Raw genomic sequence first — 16,880 nt, forward strand, 5'->3', positions numbered from 1 at the left:
CGCTTTTGCCATTTTCACCGAAAGCATTCAGCATTGAGCATCCAGCATTCACACTTGCATTTTCATAGGAAATGCACACTTTCTAGTTTGCTAATTATGTCGCTATGGTTACTTGAAATGCCAATAGAAGTAATAGCCTGGATGCCGAGCCGCATGTTTTGGTAAATATACATTGTGGGTGGGCACGCAGCGGTTCGAGTCGCAGGTGAAAGGAAGTCGCAGTTATTTTGAAGTGAAGAATAATAGGTGTCGTCCATATATTGCATGGAGGCAGTGAACTGCCTTGCCTTGCATTGCTATGGCAGGCCCCACAGACATAATATAAGGACAGACGCCTCATGGACCGCTCTCGCCTATTGTCGCTGACGAGATTTAGGGCGGCCATCTTGGAGCGGTCCACCACTCCACTCAGCATTATGTGTTTCGCAGCACAATGACGTATCAGCGCATTTAATTGATCATAACACACTTTTTGATACTGGAAACCATATTCATGGTTTCCAGTATCCATGGCATTCAATGATCCAAGTGTGTGGCATTGAGTCATAGGCTTTCTTGTAATCAATCCAAGCGGTGCACAGGTTGGTGTGTCGGGTTTTGCAGTCTCGGGCGACTGTGTGGTCTACAAGGAATTGGTGTTTGGCTCCTCTGCTATTTATGCCGATGCTCTTCTGTGCCGTGCTCATGTATTTATCCATGTGCCCGCTTATCTTAGCTGCTATGATGCCTGATATGAGCTTCCATGTTGTAGAGAGACAGGTTATCGGCCGATAGTTGGATGGGACTGAACCCTTTGAGGGATCCTTCTGGATCAGGATTGTGCGCCCTTCAGTTAACCATTCAGGGTGAGTCCCATTCTGTAGCAGCTGGTTCAGTTGAGCTGCCAGTCGCTCATGGAGGGCAGTGAGTTTCTTTAGCCAGTAGGCATGGATCATGTCAGGCCCTGGTGCTGTCCAGTTTTTCATACCTGAGACTCTTTCTTGGACATCTGCCACAGTGATGGTTACCGGGGCTTGCTCAGGGAGGTATATATATATATATATGCTTATGTTTTTCAGCCGACGAATCCAAAATCCGATGTGAGATTCATCCGTGCTGCAGTGAATCCGTCTCTCTTTATAGATTTCTCCCTCTTCTTCCTCACATCGTTTCTTTAGGAAACTTTCAAAACAAAAACGGAAGATTTAGGATGTATCTTACTTTTGACAGAGTGAAAGAATATAAATAGTCTTTACCACCTGTGTAAACTTTGCCGGTGAATGTTATAACACATAATATAAGTTTTATAATATGTGTTATATTGTTTCATTTCTAATATAGGCTCTTGTGTCAGATAATCTAAGTCAATGTTAGAGAATAATTAATTTTTTTAGATGTACGGAATCTCAGTTAGCCTTCATAGCGGGACTGAACCCGTATTACACCAAGCACTGTAGCTAATATTAGCTGGTATCTCACCGGTGGACATAAATACAGTAAAGTAATATTCTAATCACAATATATACACAATAATATGTCCATCTTACTTGTGAAATGTTGTCTGTGGAGCCCTCACATCAATAATCCATATATCCGAGCAACAATATCCTTCAGTGCTGAGGCATCTTCTGCTGTCTACTCTTATATTATGTCTATGACAGCATAGACATAATATAAGCATAGACGCCTCATGGACCGCTCCGGCGCCGGAAATACGGCGGCCATCTTGGAGCGGTATACCCTCCTACTTTGCTCAATCAAAACAGCAGAAGATGCCTCAGCACTGAGGGATATTGTTGTTCTGGTCGATTATTATTAATTATTATTATTAATCTTTATTTATTAGTGTTTGTATAGTTATATAAAATATATATTGATATTACTAAATAATGTATTAAATAAATTATAAGCGGCTGTGTGCTTTGTAATATGCTCTTCATACATCGATATCAGAATATCCCATTCCTATTCTATTGTTATAGCCACTAAGCATATTTAAATATGATGAACTATGTATTAAAAACATACTTAAAAAATACAGTTATTTATAAATGTTGCTTTGATAGATGTTTGAATATGGTTTACAGTAACAAAAAAGTGTGTTATGATCGATTAAATCCGCTGATACGTCATTGTGCCTTCTAAACACGTAAGGCTGAGTGGAGTGGAGTACCGCTCCAAGATGGCCGCCCTAAATCTCGTCAGCGACAATAGGCGAGAGCGGTCCATGAGGCGTCTATCCTTATATTATGTCTATGTATGGCAGGCCCAATAACAATACGTCAATGTTAACTGGATGATGATTGGTCTACCAATACGATGCGTTTGATTGGCTGAAAGAACTAAGGAAAACCCTCCCTTTTGAGTGCGATGTAAATAAACACTCACTGAGCATGCGTCACGGGAATAATGGAGGACTGTCTGTGGTAACCGAAATAATCTGATCTGTTTGCACAACGTCTCTCGCGCTTTGAGGATAAATCTTCTTCTCTCCACCTCAGCGTGTGTAAGGTAAAGCCTGTCACCGGAAAACACACTTACTGATTGAAAGACAGAGTTTACTTCGAGTTTTGCGAAGAAGAAAGTGAGCGTCAGCAAACGAGCCATGTTTGCTACTTGTTTAGCTGAAAGTGGAGGAAGCTGTCAGATTCCCGAGAGACCGCTGCACACTGAGCTCCTTCACTACATCATTGACAGCGCAGATGTTTGCAGCTGGAATCATGTGGAAAATTGACGCAGTTAAAGCTACTTCTTGGTTAGCGTGTCAGTGGGCAGCAGTAAGGAACAGATGGCCATCCATCCACTTAGCTGAGACATTCCCTAGTTCTGCGGTTCGAGAGCATATCCTTTCCACATTGTTCACGCTTCATAGACTTTATGTCAGTGTGATCACTTCAGAATGTCTAGTAGCTATTACTTGTCTGGCTGCAAATGTTATTACTATTATTATTAGATAACCTTTGTTTGTAATGGCACAATAGCATTGGAAAATCTGAAAATGTGTCTTTATTGTGTATCAAACTGTCAACAGTTATTTACTTCTGAGCCTCTCAGACGACTCAGGATTTGTCACTGTCCTGTTGTGACTATAGTGATACACTAAAACGATATACTGTCCAAGAAACTGTGGAATATAAAATGATCAGAGATGGAATCCTCTCTTTTTTTTTTAAATGATAGGTGCGCTCACATTGCTTGGAAGTTTCCACTGATCAGGATTGGAAGTTGTGAGTGTTTTCCCTCCTGAGAGCAATCTTAGAGTGGTGGAATCCATATGACTGTGTGACTTTTCTCTGGCTGAGCTTAAGCTATTGCATCAGTCTGTGCTCTTGATACATACTTGAAGGTTTCAGAGCAACAAACTTTATGCCTTTAGGTGCTCACAGTTGCTGCTGATCAGGCAAAGAAAGCATTTGATTAACAGATCACTCTTCCTGTGTACATCTTACAGATGAATTTAGTTTTTTTCCTTACCCTGCTCTTGCACTTTCAGATCATTTTTTAGTTTTGTTTACACATATCCTGACAGGAATTAACATATTTTTTCCTATTCATTAATGCACCTGCACTGCTTGTTTTGTTTGATCACCAGAAAGTAGCAGAGCATTGACACAAATTGGAAATGGAAAGTGTTTTTGAGTAGATCTTTTAAAAAGAGTGGGTGGAGATCTATAATTTGTGCAACCAGTCAACAGCTCAGTGTGTCTGCATTTTCCATTAACAGTACATGTGTTACATGAAATGCCAAGATGACTACGGACACTCCAGACCAAACTCCTAATTTCAGGGTAATGACGTTCACCCCCTCCAAAGAAGAGTTCAAGGACTTTGTTCGGTATGTTGCCTTCATGGAGTCACAAGGAGCTCACAGAGCTGGAATTGCCAAAGTAAGAAGATAATTTTATTAATATGGATCTTTTTGTTTTTATGGTTCAGTATGAGATGGAATTTCAACCTTTGTTGTGTGTCATGGTGCTAAATGTATCATTTTGCTAATGTAACATTTTATGAGGAAATAATCTGTGTACTTTTTATGAGAAGAGCAACGTAGGAAGAATAAGAACTTGATTGAGTCACCTCTGAACAGATCAACTTTGTGCAGCTCAAGACTGAGACCTTTGAACTTGATGATGTCGTTAAGAACTTAAAGTTGTTTTTGTACTCAGCGGAGGCAAAATACTTCTCAGTAGCTGTATCTACACCTGGCAAATGACTCGTTAGTCTGATTTACGTTGTTTTTCTTTTGGCCGAAAAAAATCTTCCATTAGATGTGAAAATTGATCAATACACATAGTTTTCATGTAATCTCATAATAAAGTATTAAAAACTTTTCAAGTAGAATCTGAAATGTATCTTGAAATGTTTGTTGATATAATTATACAAAGCAATGTAACACAATCTTGGATCTGTATCTTCCTAGCAGACTCTAGTAGATTGTAAAAAGTTGTATCTGTGTTACTCTTCTCTGAAGTGTATCATCTCTGATTGCTTTACTTGCAGATCATTCCACCTAAAGGCTGGAAACCAAGAAATACATATGATGACATCGATGATCTGCTGATTCCTGCTCCAATACAGCAAGTGGTCACTGGCCAGTCGGGATTGTTCACGCAGTACAACATCCAGAAGAAACCAATGACTGTCCTTGAGTTTCAGAAGACCTCCAATTTGGCTAAGTCTGTTTGCGTAGTAGTTTACCTTTATTTACTTTTAACACTGATTATTAGATTCATTTTGGTGTTACGGATGATCTCCAAATATGTGAACCTTAGGTTTTGCAGTCCCAGATATGTTGATTTTGATGAACTGGAAAGGAAGTTTTGGAAGAACCTGACCTTTAACCCCCCACTGTACGGAGCTGATGTCAGTGGAACACTGTTTGATCCAGTGAGTGGGGACTAGAAAAAACACGCTGAGCCTCCATTAGCCATATCCATGATTGTTTTTTTGTTTGCTTTTTATGAGTCACGTATTTTTGTTGCTCACTGTTTCCTATGAATCCTTCTGTTGCAGGATGTGTCTGAATGGAACGTGGCCCATCTTAACACAATCCTGGACACTGTGGAGAGTGAGAGTGCAGTGAAGATAAAAGGAGTTACCACCCCATGCCTTTATTTTGGGATGTGGAAGAGTGCCTTTCCTTGGCACACAGAGGACATGAATCTTTACAGCATTTGCTACCTGCACTATGGCGAGCCCAAGTCATGGTAAATAGGAAGGCTTACCTTACCACATTCAATTTGTTTTATGAATGCAGCACCAATTCATAACAACTGTCATCTCAAGGCACTTTACAAAACAAAGTCAAATCAATCATACATGCATTCCATTTGATCCTAATTATCAATTGGAATCCATGTAAGCTTCCAGTTGATCATACATTCATTCCCTGAATGTTTCAGGGAAGTTTATTATTGCGCTAAATTAAAACAACATTATCCGTTTGCACAATGTCTGTCATCCACTATGAAATAGACTTGATGCTACTGTCTCTTCCTCTTTAATTTGTTAAAGAATGTGACCGTAAAACTGACATTGACTACATCTGCACATCCACACTAGGTATATTTGCTCTTGAACAATGTATTGAATGTTTTAACTTCTCACTAACTAGTTTATGAAGTTTTATGGGACTTTTTATTCTTATTTGAAAGAATGTGTTTAACCAGTCATATTAGTCATTTGCTTTCCACAGATTTTTACTTTGCTCTCCAAAATCATACTAATCATACTTTGAATAACTGTCTCAGTTTTGTTAATTTGCAGGTATGTTGTCCCACCAGAGCATGGCAGAAGACTGGAGCGGCTTGCTAAAGGTAAGAAGAAAGTCTGCATATTTGTTTTTATCCTTCAGGCTTTTTCATCGCATGACCTTCCACCATAGTGCAACTTCTCTCTGAATGAATGATTCTACTGTGACAGATCTGGTTGCTGCTGATCTAGTTTTAGTTTTTCTTATAAAAATACCAACAGGCATATTTTTCAAAATTTAAATTATGACGGGGAAAAATGTTCATCTGACCATTAGAGGCACCCTGCATGATTTTACCACTGATTGTTAGTTGTGAAAGTCTGCAAGTGCATAATGGAAACTGACCTGACCCGACCCGACCCGACCTGACCTCTGTATCAGTCAACAAAACATGGTTCAGTTTTTGGAGTCTGATCTGGAAGCATTCGGGTAGTGTGATGCTAACAGCCAATGAAAACGAGAGCTGAGACACAATGTCAGCCTGTTTTTTTTCCCACTTTATTTGTAAATATATTTACACATCATTCTGAATATAAACACAAAACAATAGACAATGCAAACTATTAACTAACTAATTACATTTATAAAGTGGACACACTTGAAAATGTGAGACTGAAATACAGAAACTAATGAAATAAACCACATATATCAGATTGAACGTAAAGGTAAAAATCATTTTACAGAACAAAAGTGTGTACTTTGGAAAATAAAATATTTTAGTTGGGGTTTAAGTGAAAGAACTGACATTACCATACAGGGGCGCAGCCAGGAATCTTGGGCCCCATGACAAAAAATTTAATTGCCTCCCCTGCCCTTCACAGCTGCTCTTACAATTTCTTGAGTTTATCTGATTCATCTAAAAGAGTCACAATTTTAAAGGCTTTTAAAATTGTGACACTTTCTTTGGTCCAACACTGATACAAGCACAATATTTACTGCTCTTGAATTTTACATGAAACAGTCCGCATACAGTATGCAAGTAGGTTGCTTAAATGTTTTTTATTAGTTTTAGCTTACTGAAATGTCTCTCCCCACTTGCTACAGTCACAATGTGCAAAATATACATAAAACAATCCAGACTTCTCAAAAAATGCTGTCGTTGCATTTTATTGAAGCTGCAGTATGTAACCTTAATAAAAAAATTGTTTTCTCCATATTTGTTAAAGCTGTCACCATGTCATGATAGTTTGTTATGAGACAGATAATCTGAAAAAAGATCAATCCCCTCCACCTCCTCCCTGAGCTGCTACTGCTGGCTAAAGTTATGCAACGTTCCGGCCAAAAACAACCAATCAGAACCAGGAGGAGGGTCTTGGTGTTGTCAGTCAACCTCATTCACTCACTGCTAAATGTGCTAACGGTGGAGAAACAACTTATCGTTACAGGAAAACTGTTTATCTGCCGTCATTGGTGGCTATGCTAACTAAACTGAGCATTCACCACAGGCTATGCTAGTTGCAGCTTAGCACAGAGCGAGCGGGGGGAGGCTGAGCAGCCACATGAGATTGTGACTGACAGCTCTAAAACCCTCCTCCTGCCTCTGATTGGTTGTTTCTAGTACTGGGAGAAAGCAGAGGAAATAATTTTTTCACAGATTACCTCTCATAACCATACTGTCAAAACATATATGACAGTTTTAATAAATATGTAAAAAAATACTTTTTATAAAAGTTACATACTGCAGGTTTAATTTCACTTAGGAGGGCACGGGTCAGGAAGGACGTGGGTTAGAACTGCTCCTGACTGACTCATCTGTTAAGTGGTAAAAGGTACAAAGGACAAGTTAAATATATGAATATGTTGGTAATTTTCTTGCTAGTGAAATGGAGGCAAACAGTATTCTGTAGCTAAGCTAACTATGCTAAATGGTTGATAATCTCACACAGTCTACTCACCTCTCTTGGAGAAAAACTGGGTTATAAATTGACACTCTTGTCTTTTTCTCTCTCTTATCTCTATTTTTTTTTTGAAAATCTGACTTTATTATTTTTTTTAGCAGCATGGTAACTGCCACAGTCGTTCTTGTCTTCTACTGACTGCTGCTGAATACTGATACAGTCAAATGCACCAAGCAGGAACGAACCATTTCATGCAGACCCAGGAAGGTTCAGGGCAAATATGGATGTGTGTTTTTTAGACTGGGAGTGGCAACATTTTATTTTTACTGCTAAAAACTATTTTAGAAAACACAATATGATTAATTTTGTAATTGACAGGGCCCCAATTTTTTTCTAATTTCTATGAAAGAAAAAAAAAATTGGTGGAGGGCCCCCTATCGGTCAGGGGCCCTTGGAATTGTCCTAACTATTCAGCGCCCCAGTTACCATATTAAATCATATTTTTAAATAGAATGTTTGCTTACTCATCAAATATCCTAAGATTTTATTTTAACAATTCAGTGTAAACTTTAACATAATTTCTGAACTGTGAGCCACTATTTTTTTCAGACGCTTTGAACACTGCAATGCGGCAAATATATTGGTTTTTACCAACGGGTTTGGAAAAGCTGGACTGCTGCTTGATGAAGAAGACGGCAGGAGCTGAAGCATGAATTTGCCTTGAGACGAAAGTGATGTTGAGATAGAGAGGAGGTTGTTCAATTCTGATACAGAAGTAGACGACTTTAAAACTAAATGAATCTATTTATCTGGTTATGTCAATTTTTGTAAATGGTACTGCTATCTTGCCAGGTCTCTCTTGAAAATAAATTGTAGATCTCAATGAGGTTATCACTCTCACCTCATGAGTTTAATCCATCCAGGTGTGTTTATTTGGCCTGATGGATCCAGGAGCTTGCTATCCCTCAACAAATCTAGCTGTTAATGATTTGACAATCTGTGATGACTGGGAAAGTCCCCAGGTTTTAGATGATGTTACAGTGCAAACAAGAGATAAATTTATTGTGGTGTTTTTTCTCTGGGTGTGATGATGTCAGCAGCAGCATTAATGAGATGACTGAACCAATGTCTAGTATGTAGCGGGTAAGGGTTGGATGTTCAGACATCTTGATAGCCGATGAAAACTGTCTGTGTGTGATGTTTAATTTAAGGAAATAGAATAGGATCACCCCGTATGAGCAGATGAATTGTAATGGGCACTGCTGTCAGTGTAGATGTAATATCACAGTATTTGAAAACTATAGGAGTCAATGAACTAACAAGCATGACTTTACGTATATAAAAAAAAAATCACTGCCTTAGCTTCAGCAGCACAGGATATTTCACCTGAGGAAGTTCCTCTTCAAACACAAGTATTCAAATGGATAGCTTTAGCTTTATTGAAATATCTAAGTTTTTTCTTTCTCTTCCAGGTTTCTTTCCTGGGAATGCTCAGAGCTGTGAAGCCTTCTTGCGGCACAAGATGACTTTAATTTCACCCTCAATCCTCAAAAAATATGGTATACCATATGAGAAGGTAATCCACATTATGAGAAGGTAATCCATGTTTTCATCTCCACTGAGATGATAACATGTTTGTTCACAAGTCATAAACTTTCAGCTTGCTGAATAAAAGGGGTGTGGCTTACATTAAGCGTGGCTTATATTATTTTAAATAAGATTTTACTGCTTTCGTTTTTAAACCACCATTTAAGTAAGCAGTATCTTCTCCTGCTTTTTAGCTTTTGCTTAACGTCTTTCAGCTCCATCTTGTCAGTTGTTGTAGCTGCAGGGTGAGTCAAGTACAAATCATGTGGGATTCAATTCAAAAATACTTTATTGATCCCAAAGGGAAATTAAATAGCCTTATAACTTGCTTAATTAAAGAGTTATTATCAATGCTGATGACTGTGGTCTCTGCGGTTTCTGTTACAACGAAGCCTCTGACTGAAGAGTAATAATCATGTTTTAGTTGACTATATAAGAAAAGTCAGGTGGAATATAAAAAGTATGCATCTTCTCTTTTTTCTGTTATGTTAGGTCACTCAGGAAGCTGGGCAGTTCATTGTGACTTTTCCATTTGCTTATCATGCTGGTTTCAACCACGGTTTCAATTGTGCTGAGTCCACCAACTTTGCTACACAGCGATGGATTGATTATGGAAAACAAGCTAAATTGGTATGTTATCTTCCACACAAGTAAAGCAGGTCAAAGTGAAATGTCTAATTTGCAAGTATTGAGGTCGTGGCACTGCCTAGAGATACAAAGGAGTAAATCAAAGGATCATACCAAAATGGCTAGGAAAAGACAAGTTAACCAGGTGTCATGAATATTGTTTATTAATCTTATATAGACCTGTCATGATAAACGATAAATCATTTAATCGCACAATAAATTAAACTTATCGACCTCATTTTAGTTATCGGCTTTATCGTCTCTTCCTGCCTTTTTTTCTTTCTGTTGATGACACTGAATGAAAAAAGGCTCAACTCCGGTGCTCTGCACTGACCCTCCCTTCCTCATTTCCTTAATGTAATGCCCAGCGCACACTACACACTACACGAGAGACCACACATTAGCCACACACAAGTTTCAAAACTTGAGAGACCACACATTAGCCGACAGAAATCCTAAGTATAACGGTTCGATCGGGTTCGTCGTGCCGTGTGGTGTCCAGCCACATATGCACAAAATAATGGGTACAAGTCCAGTTAACTAATTTTAAAATCAGGCATTAATCAATGCTTTACTAGAATCTACCTGTGATGCATGTGGCTAGAGTCAGCGTAAAGTCCTGACTGAATGAAAATCATTATAACCTATTTATGTCACGTTAACGAAGAACAGCTGAAAAGTTACCGGGTTTATGAACTGCGGTAGCAATTTGGCTCCAACTCCTCCTCTTGTCATTTCTATATTCTTTGCACGAAATGTTGAATAAATATTAATGTTGTTTCCACATATCATCTCCAATGTCCGCTGGATTTTGGGTTGCACCGTGTCAGCTGTTTGGGATTCCCCTCCGTAATTTCCCCTCAGAAAGCCTGGAGGAGAATCTGCTTTCTGATTGGCTACCTGTCATATTCAGCGTTAAGCTCCCAGTCAGGGAAAACCCCTGATTTAGATCAGAGCGGCCATGACGATTTTCCGTAACACAGCATACACTACATGATGATCGATTACGAAATCACCAGCGACAATCTTAGATCGGCCAACGTTCTAAGATTGTCGTAAGGGGAAAAAAGGGGCAAAAAATCGTGTAGTGTGAACTACTGCATTAGGGAGTCGGATGTGCCCATCTTCTCTATTTAAATCTAGTGATTACTGAAGGGCAATACAGTATACAGACTTCATAATCTGCACTCTTTTGGTTGAATCCAGTATTTATTTCCACTTTCGCTTTGTGTTGCTTAGTTTTTATTAAAGTACGTTTTTTGTTAATGGAGACTGAGAATCCATTTTATTTTTGTTTTGGGTTGTTTTGTTTATTTAGTTTATCAGTTCCAGTGTTGTGTGTTCTTTTGAAAATAAAGTGCATCTATCTATGGCAGGAAATCGCATGCATTATTAGTCATTTCCATTAAATCAGTGTCAAAAGGTCTTAAAACAATATTATAGTTTATTGCAATAATTTTTTAGACAATCGCTCAGCAAAATTTGTTATCGTAACAGGCCTAATCTTATATACAATAGGATTTAAATTAGACATTTATACATCTGAGCCTTTAAAGGACACAATAGCGTTGGGTATTCTGCTTTTAACATACTAGAAAACCTCAGTTAGAGGTGAATGTACCTTTGTTCACACAAGCCATCTTTTAACAAGCACCTTAGATCTGATAAAGCTCATTATTGTGTGTGTGTTTTTTTTATTTGCTGCTTAATAGTGTGTCGGGGCTATGAACAGTTCAGTCCACCAAACGTACAGTGTGTCTAAGAAGCCTATGCTAAGTAGTCATGCAAATGTCACATAACTAACTTAAAACTAACTTCAAAGCAGGCGTAAAACCACTATGGGAGTAAAATCAGACATTTGGAGCAAAAAAAAAAAAAGGATTATCCAATCAAAGCGGTTTGAGGATGGAGTCGGATGTCTGACTTGGCCTATCAGATCCCACTACAGCTAAGCCCATCTGTAATCTGAATGTTTTGTTACATTTGTCATTGACCAGTCAACTGAAAGAGACAAAACCCTGATCAAAATTTGTACTTGGAGGTTAAAACTCACACACAAGCGACGGAAATTGAGAATTTTATATGTAGATTTTTGCTTTGTGTTTGTGAAAAGACCTTAAAAATGTTTAACTTGTGTAATTTTTCAATATTTTTCACACACAAAGGTTCTTATCTATGATTGCACAAAGATAAAATTATCAGCCATTTCATGCTACAAGATTACAAAATTCCACTCACAACAAATTTGTGAGTGGAATTTGCGCCCATACCCCAAACCCACACCCTTGGCCACCAAGGTGGCAAGGCAAACACCCCTGCACCACTAAATTATATATGAGTGTGGAAACTTGGAAAAGATTTAATTTCAAGATCAAAATGACCAATTTCAGCAATACAGACTACTCTAAACCTCTTACTAAAGCACTAACCCTAACAAGAACCCGTCTTGTCTTCACAGTCTCACATTCGTGAGAACACACACTACATCTAACAATGGCAGAGACCTCAACTGGCTAGTTTTAGCTGTTGAAGCTACAAAATGTTTCATGTTGATTTCTGCAGTGTTCTTGCCGTCAAGATATGGTGAAGATATCTATGGATGCATTTGTGCACAAGTTTCAGCCTGACCGTTACAAACTGTGGAAAGCAGGGAAAGATGACACTCCCATTGACCACTTGAAACCAACTCCAGAGGCTGCTGAGTTTCTCAAAAGAGAAAAGACCAATCGATGTAAGAAGATTTCCAGTGAAGCGTCATCTGAGGAGCCAACGTCTCCTGCACAGAAGGACAAAAGGTCTTGATTTATTCTATTCTCTCTCTTCACTATTCTCTGACTATTTTATTACAGATGGGAATGTTAACAAGTCTTTTGTATTTGTTATGAAATATGAACAAGTTAATCTTTTTCAAAAGTTAAAAAATTGACACATCTGGTCATATCAGAAAACAATGAGCCACTTTTGAACAGTGGCCTCCACTTGTACGTCAAAAGGATGAACCTATGTTCAAATAATTCAAAATAGATGTTAATGTCATGTTTAAACAGGTTCTAAGTACCTGTCCACATGGGGACATATTTTTCTAAAATGGGAAAGTTTTTCATTGTTTGTGCCCTGCATCCACATGACAATGGTGTTTTAAGGGAGGCAAAATGTTAAAAAATAAACAAATAAATTGCTCTCAGGTATTCTTGTGGATAGCAAAAACACATATTTTGTGTAACTGCTGACCTACTAGCCAAACCTCTAGCTTATAAGTCCAAATGTATTAATGCCATGCACAACAAGAATGCTGGATTACATATTTATTGTGGCAATAGCACAAAGCCTCACATTATATTTCTCACTGTAGGCATCAACAGAAGACCTGAGGGGCCTATAGGGACTCTAAACTGAAGCCCATCTGATAAATAGAGATCATTAAGAATTCTGAATATCTGTTAAAGCTCCTTAAAATAAGAAAACAAAATGTGTAGGTAGCCAGTGCAGAAACTTTGAAATTGGTGTGATGTGTTCTTGCTGTCTGGTCCTCACCAGCAATGTTCCAGTTCAGTTCAGAAGAACCTGTAGTAGTAGCATAATCTCTTCTACAAGTTTATGAACTTGTTACCTTTATTGTGTGTCTTCCCCGTCTCTCACATCTGTCAATTCACTGTTGAATAAAGGCCATCAGGCCATCCCTCTGTCTGTCTTTAATTTAAAAAAAAAAATTTTCTCTATATTGTTGGCGCCTTCATACATATGACATGGACACTGGTGGAGCCATGCTGTATTACACAAAATAGATTTTTTCGCATGGATTTTTCTTTTTGACATCCCCTCTCTCTTTCTCTTACTCTTATCCGGGGTTGGGTCGTGGGGTAGCAGAGGCCCAGACTTCCCTCTCCCCAGCCACTTGTTCCAGCTCCTCTGGGCGAACCCCAAGGTGTTCCCAGGCCAGCAGAGAGACTAATGTCGTTTTCACACTGCAAGGAATGGGTTCAAAGTAGGGCCGACCGTGTTTCCATTAGAACTTCCGACCCGGTTCCACCCGGATCCTTGGTACCACAAGAGCTGTGGTTCCAATTGGGCCGGCCAAGCGGGGCTGCTTAGAATTCAGCAGCTGATTGGTTTCGAGTCAGCCGTTGGTTGTTTTGTTGATCGGGTCTAACTGGCTTTCACTAAACTGTTCTTACTGTATTTTGTAAAGAGTGCTCTTTTTAATATTTTTATTATCATTATTTTTAATTTACGACGAATTCCCCTCAATATTCTGCTGCTACCTGGTCCCATGATAAGGTAATGCTTTTCCTCCACTTACTCGCTGATGAACGAGTCCAGAACGAACTAGATAGGTCAACGAGGAAAGAGAAAGTTTTCTGCTGCATCTCTGAGGAAAAGGCTTCGGCCGCTACATCGAAACCATTGTTTAATTTCAAACATAATGGCGTCAGGTACAGCTTCGATGCCGCCCTCAGTTATATGCAAACACAACAGGGCTACAGTTCAGGTGGAACCGGACCGAAGCGTGCCATTCCGTTCCTTGCAGTGCGAAAACGGCTATAGTCCCTCCAGCGTGTCCTGGGTCTTCCCCGGGGCCTCCTCCAGGTGGGATGTGCCCGGCATCCTGACCAGGAGACATCTGGTCAGGAGGCATCCTGACCAGATGCCTGAGTCACTTGAATAAAGGCCACCAGAGCTAAATAAATGAATAAAAAGGTTTGTCAACCCCTAGACACTTTGTAAAAATCTCTGAGCATTTCTTTTGAATCTGTCTGTAATTCTTGATTTTGTTTTCTCAGCTGGCGTTGTCTTAAATCTTTTGTGAAATTAAAAACTGTCCTTAACATTTTTAAATGATTCAGCTCAGATCCTCAAAGTGGGAAAAAACATCCGCTTGAACCTGTCCAGACCTCTGAAGAAGACAGTTGTGACGTAAGAGTCAAGGAGGCGGTAGAGCCTGAGAGACCCAAGCTATCAATGAAGAGTTCTCCCAACAAAGTCCCAGCTGCCTCAGGTAAGGTGCCAAACTCTTGAATTTGCTCTTGCCTTTCTGCTACGTTTTTGCCTTAAGTCTAGCCTCTTTTCACCTGGTTGTCATAATCTTAGATAAAATCAAAAGAAAAATCTTCCACATTGTTTGGATCCTACATTCATTCTAATATGTATAATTAGAAATATTGACAGCACTGGGTGATATAAAAATATTTGCATGCTATCCTGCTATACTACTGCTTTATAGTAATACATTCTCTGAAGTTTAATTCATTCAAGTTTAGCATTCTTGTCCAAGACGCCTCAAAAGTAGTTCAGGATTTACTTCCCTGAACTTTCTTCCCGTTTTCCCCATAATAACCACAGGCTTCAGTGGCAGACCAACTCTAGCTGGTGCATCATCTACCACCATTAGTGTGTGAGTGTGTGTGAATGACTGAATGTAGTGTAAAGCACTTTGGGTTATACAAGTGCAAGTCATTTACTATTTACTATGTGCTGAGCTGCCACATAAAATCCCAGTGAAGGATGAGCATTTTTAAAATTTTTGTCCTTGATGTGAAGTTATTTCTAGAGACAATGAATCAAAATATGTAATGTATGTGTATTCTGAACTGCACCTTTATCATTAACTTATAATTTGGAAATCAGTTAACTAAATCAGTGTACAGAGTTGTAATAAAGTGTTTCCTTCTCAAAACAGCACAACCCAAGTCAGAACATCAGTTGGAGAAGCACATAATACCACCACCTAAATGGAGTTCTAAAGCCAACAAGAAAACTTCAAGCAGACAAAATTCTGCAAGAAAGGACAAGAACAGTGGACGGGCTGCAGACATGAGTCCTCTTCTGCCAGTAGAAGGAAATGCAGAGGCCAGTGTGGAGCCTCGGGTGGAAACCAGTAACATCCCTGTGCACAAGCTGTTTCAGAGAACACTCAGCCCTGCTGACGTCCTGCATGTTCATAGCTATGCCAAAGGAGACTATGGAGAAGAAATCCTGGTGCAGGAGGAAGAACAGGCTGTACGCAGTGATAAAAAAGAAGACACCAAACATGTGAGCAGAGAAGTGAGTAGTGTTGGCATCTGATTCTACCTCAATCCAGATAATTCAAGTATTTTAACCTGTTGTAGTGCCGTAGTTTCTGATAAATGTATTATCTTAATATACTTCTACATCAACAATATATAGCAACAATATTTGTTGTTAAAATACTCAGTTGGTATTGCCTGTATTGAGATGTGACCAAACACAAGTTAACATGGTTTTTAAGATGTGCAAAATTCATACCCTCTAAATCTGATGATTATCATTATGGACAGTTTTAATCATTTCTTTTCTGTGATCTTCTGGAACATACATGCTCATACTGTTTACCTTTTAGCAGAACATGTGACTTTTCATTCTAATTCTGCTGGTGTTCTCTGTACCTCCAGCAAGTGGCAGAAGTGTTGCCTCCTAATGCAGAGCTGGAAAGTAATCCAGACCAGCTGCCACGCCCCCCACACATTAAAGATAACAGCAGTGAAAAAGGTCTGTCCTGACATTAAGTTTTCCTTTAATCTTTCTTGTTCACATGTGTAGCTGATCCCCAAGACTTGAATTAGTCTTGGGGTCTAATTCAAGCAGTCTGGACGGGTGAGTTTGAAGGTTTTGTTTATTTTCTTTGATGCGGATCATCAGTCACCATGAAAACTAAAACATATACAAACATTAGAATACAAAACATAAACTTAAAACACAAACAACAAAATAAAACATACCTTGCTGCTTTCACTGGGGAACACTAAGCATTGATTTGTGCCAAACATCTTTTGACAGTCGTTCAAGTCATTCATTGGTACAATGATTTTGCCAGCTATTATAGGGCCTGCCCCCATTAGCTACGGCAGCCCGTGAGGTACATACAAAGAAACCCCAAACAAAGTGCAAAATAATACAAACAAAAATACAAACCACCCACAGAGCTAATCAAAACAGACAAACATCCATAAACAATCTGCATCATTCTTAATTTAGAAATTTCACTTTACATAGTTTACAATAAATAATCTACAAATTTAAATAATTTAGACAATTTATTTTAAATAGCTCACTATCCATAACAACATGTATATTGAAAC

The 16,880-nt window shown here is 38.9% G+C and overlaps 1 protein-coding gene across 2 annotated transcripts in view; it reads left to right on the plus strand.

The window, feature by feature from the left end:
• The first annotated feature begins 2,354 nt into the window (after positions 1-2,354).
• Positions 2,355-16,880, plus strand: part of kdm4aa (lysine (K)-specific demethylase 4A, genome duplicate a) — a 34,303-nt gene continuing 19,777 nt past the window's right edge. Inside the window, exons 1-13 of one of the 2 annotated variants that reach the window (XM_088005199.1) lie at positions 2,355-2,490; positions 3,160-3,206; positions 3,704-3,866; positions 4,480-4,655; positions 4,752-4,866; positions 4,993-5,186; positions 5,746-5,795; positions 9,042-9,145; positions 9,649-9,786; positions 12,346-12,578; positions 14,628-14,779; positions 15,461-15,825; positions 16,194-16,290. In XM_088005199.1, the coding sequence (XP_087861325.1) occupies positions 3,729-3,866; positions 4,480-4,655; positions 4,752-4,866; positions 4,993-5,186; positions 5,746-5,795; positions 9,042-9,145; positions 9,649-9,786; positions 12,346-12,578; positions 14,628-14,779; positions 15,461-15,825; positions 16,194-16,290 (1,762 nt within the window). In that variant the 5' untranslated portion in view covers positions 2,355-2,490; positions 3,160-3,206; positions 3,704-3,728. The remainder of the gene's footprint in view (positions 2,491-3,159; positions 3,207-3,703; positions 3,867-4,479; positions 4,656-4,751; positions 4,867-4,992; positions 5,187-5,745; positions 5,796-9,041; positions 9,146-9,648; positions 9,787-12,345; positions 12,579-14,627; positions 14,780-15,460; positions 15,826-16,193; positions 16,291-16,880) is intronic. The other variant, XM_014976175.2, reaches the window with a different exon arrangement.

Source organism: Poecilia mexicana, unplaced genomic scaffold (assembly GCF_051168715.1).
Source record: "Poecilia mexicana isolate PSO_F unplaced genomic scaffold, ASM5116871v1 scaffold_4, whole genome shotgun sequence".
NCBI lineage: Eukaryota > Metazoa > Chordata > Actinopteri > Cyprinodontiformes > Poeciliidae > Poecilia > Poecilia mexicana.